Source organism: Manacus vitellinus, unplaced genomic scaffold (assembly GCF_001715985.3).
Source record: "Manacus vitellinus isolate BGI_N305 unplaced genomic scaffold, ASM171598v3 ctg7180002427057_pilon, whole genome shotgun sequence".
NCBI lineage: Eukaryota > Metazoa > Chordata > Aves > Passeriformes > Pipridae > Manacus > Manacus vitellinus.
Genome location: NW_021937618.1, coordinates 1 through 2,961, shown reverse-complemented (window position 1 = coordinate 2,961; position 2,961 = coordinate 1). Strand labels below are relative to the sequence as shown.

General features: G+C 62.5%; 1 protein-coding gene across 1 annotated transcript; it reads right to left on the bottom strand.

Annotated features, from left to right (window-relative positions):
* Positions 1-1,314: 1,314 nt before the first annotated feature.
* Positions 1,315-2,810, bottom strand: LOC115307546 (cerebral cavernous malformations 2 protein-like; the record flags this gene model as incomplete). Its single annotated transcript, XM_029960404.1, has 5 exons — positions 1,315-1,592; positions 1,791-1,929; positions 2,098-2,245; positions 2,447-2,510; positions 2,675-2,810. Coding segments are annotated over 5 exons (765 nt in total), but the record flags the coding sequence as incomplete, so codon positions are not given.
* Between the last annotated feature and the right edge of the window lie 151 nt (positions 2,811-2,961).

The following is a 2,961-nucleotide window of genomic DNA, read 5'->3' as shown; positions in this document are numbered from 1 at the left end:
AGAGCCTTCTCCCCACCCCATGCCGCCGGACTGCGCGCGGTTTTTGGGTCTGGGAAACCACAGAGTAGCCGCCCAGGATGTTTCCTCACCTGATGGGCAAGTGGGGGCACGAGTGGAGCAGAGACCAGCGGAGTCAGCCTGGGTCCCATCCCAGGAAGAAGAAAAGACAACCCTGAGCATCCCATGATGGGTGGAGGACCAATGGGAGGGTGGGGGGCATGGGTTTGTGAAGCCCAGCTCAGAGGGGTGGAAGGTGCCCCAGGTCCTGCTGGCCCTGGTATTACCATGCCTAAACTCCTCTTGGTGCCCTATCCAGCCCCAGAGCATTCCAGCCTTTGCTCTGCTCAGAGCACCTCTGAATTTGGGATAGGGACAGAATCAGCAAGGGGACCCATGGCTCTGCCATGCCCCTGACCACGGCGCTGCTTGGGCTTGGGGTGTCAGAGGAAGCAGCCAGGGCGCAAGAGCAACTCACCTCATGGGGGTTTGCATATGTAAATTTCTTAAGAGAAAAAATAATTTGCTGTGGTAGCCCCGGCATCTGCTGCCCACACACCAGTCTGGGGCTGCAGCGCCGTCCTATAGTCCCCTGCCAAAGAACATCAGCTCGGGGCCATCAGCCAAGGGCCAGCATCCATGGGACATTAGATGGGGTAGAGAGGCCAGGGAACATCAGCTGAGGTCCATCAGGCAGCGGGGAGCAAGGCCCTGTCCCTCGGCGGTGGAGGGGCTGCAGGGCGGTGCTGCAGGAAGCCGGGTCCCGGGGCAGGAACTTCCTTTTGTGAAACCCCCGCAGCCGCGGCTGGACGAGTGTCACACAGGCGTCACAGGCAGCAGCAGGCCAGCTGTGGCCCCTTCTTGTCCCAGCACACTCTCGCTGGCCCCTCATATTGCTGGGGCAAGCTTGGAACAGCCAGGAGCACCCTGACTCTGGGAGTGACCTGCATGTGGCGCTGGAGTGGACAGGTGCCCCAGCCCAGCCCAGCAGCCCCCAGCCTCAGCACAGCCCCCCACCATAGCAGCCCCTGCACCCTGATACAGCCTCTACTTGGGGAAGAACCTGCTCTGCTTCCAGCCCCAGCATTTAATTGAAATCTGCAGAAATTACAGGATATGTGGCTCCCCTACAGCCACAGCTGCCCTGTGATTCCAACAGCCCTGCTGAGAGGTGGCAGGGCAGTGCAGAGCCCTGTCCCCTCCCATGGTGACAAATGTGGGGACAGTGTCCCCCCTCCTACGTGCTGGGGCAGAGCTGGGCACCTTCCAAGTCTCAGCTTGAAGTCACATTGGTGACTGCTGCGTTTTGGCAGTGGCTCACAGGTAGTTGTCCTCCTCCTCCTCCTCCTCCTCCTCATCCCGCGCCAGCGCCTCGATGTCGTGGGTGATGTCTGTGATCATGCGGTTGAAGGACTCGGACTCGGAGCGCAGGGACCAGCTGTCATAGCTGCGCACAGCCGAGGCCGACGTGTTGCTCATGCTGCGTTTGATGCGGCCAAAGCTGTCGGTGAGGATCCCGCCCTCCCGGATCCCGATGCTCTCTAGGAAGGTCTCAAAGTATCCGATGTCTTGGTCAGGGATGAAGGGCCTCATTCCTGTCATGGGCACCACGAGCCTCAGGAGGCTGCCCCTGTCAGGGGAACCCCACAGGCTGCTGGCAGGGGGTCATCCCATCCTGTCCCCCACAAGCACCAGGGTCTTGACACTCCCTGGAGCACACCCAGCACCAGCACCCCACCCCGAGGGCTGCACAGACATCAGCAGGGTAACACAGCGTGGCTGCAGACACTCACCCAGGAGGAGGAACTTCCTGCGGTCCCCGTAGAGGCGCAGGAGCTCGGTGCAGTACTCCTGCACCGGCGTGCCCAGCCGGTACTCACGGAGCAGGAGGGCAAACTGCTGGATCTCCTGTGATGACAGCTTGTTGCGCAGCTGCAGTGACACAGGGACAGGTCAGGGTTGGGGACACTGGCAGCACACAGTCTCGTCCCCCCACCTGTTCTCTGGTGCAGGGGGCTCAGACCTGCCTGCTGCCCCCTGCCCCAGCCGCTGGCACTGCTGGCCTGCTGCCCATCCCCGTGCCCATCCCTGTGCCCTCACCGTCATCATGTAGTCCTGCAGCTGCTCCAGCCCTGCACCGCTCTGGTCGCTGCCGCTGCAAGCAGTGGCCAGGCTGTGGTGGGAGCGGTGGAAGGAGGGCGAGGAGGTGCCACTGTAATACGCTTCGAACGTCTCGTGGGAGCCATTGCTGTGGGAAGATGAGGATCAGCGAGTCCCTGAACCCCCAGTGTGCCTGGCTGCCCTCCATCCACTGCACAGCACCCACCGTGGGACAGGGCTGGGGCACCACTGCAGCTGGGACAGGCAGCCACCCAGAGCAGGGGCACCCACCCAAGGGCAAGGGCACCTCCCCTCAGTCCAGGGGCACCCCGGGGGGAGCCAGACTCACAAGGAGCTGCAGCAGCTGTAGTCGGCATCGTAACCATACGTCCCATCTGTGCGGCAGCTCTCGCCTGGGGAGGGATGTATGCCTGGATATCTTCATAATGTGAGTGCCAACCTCGCACCTTGTGCCCATACGCCTGTACCTTGTCAGCCCATTAGTGCCCATGAACCCCCACCCATCAGTCCCATGTCACCCCACTTGGTGCCCCCACTCCTGCCCCCAGCCACTCACTCCTGCTGGAGAGCCAGGGCCGTGTGGGCGTGGAGGTGTAGTGGTACCCGGCACGATCCACGCACTCAATGCTCTGGTCCCCATAGATGATCTGGAACACCTGGCAGATGAGTGCACAGGACTCCTCGCCAGCATCCTGCAGTGGGGAGGAGGAGGGCAGTGAGTGCTGCTGGATGGGGGAGCAGGCAGTGGGTGGCGGGTGGCACACACCGGGGCCGCTCACCCTGTTGGGCACAGCGAGGATGATGAGGTTGGAGTAGGCGTCGGGGCAGGGCTCCTGGGGGTCC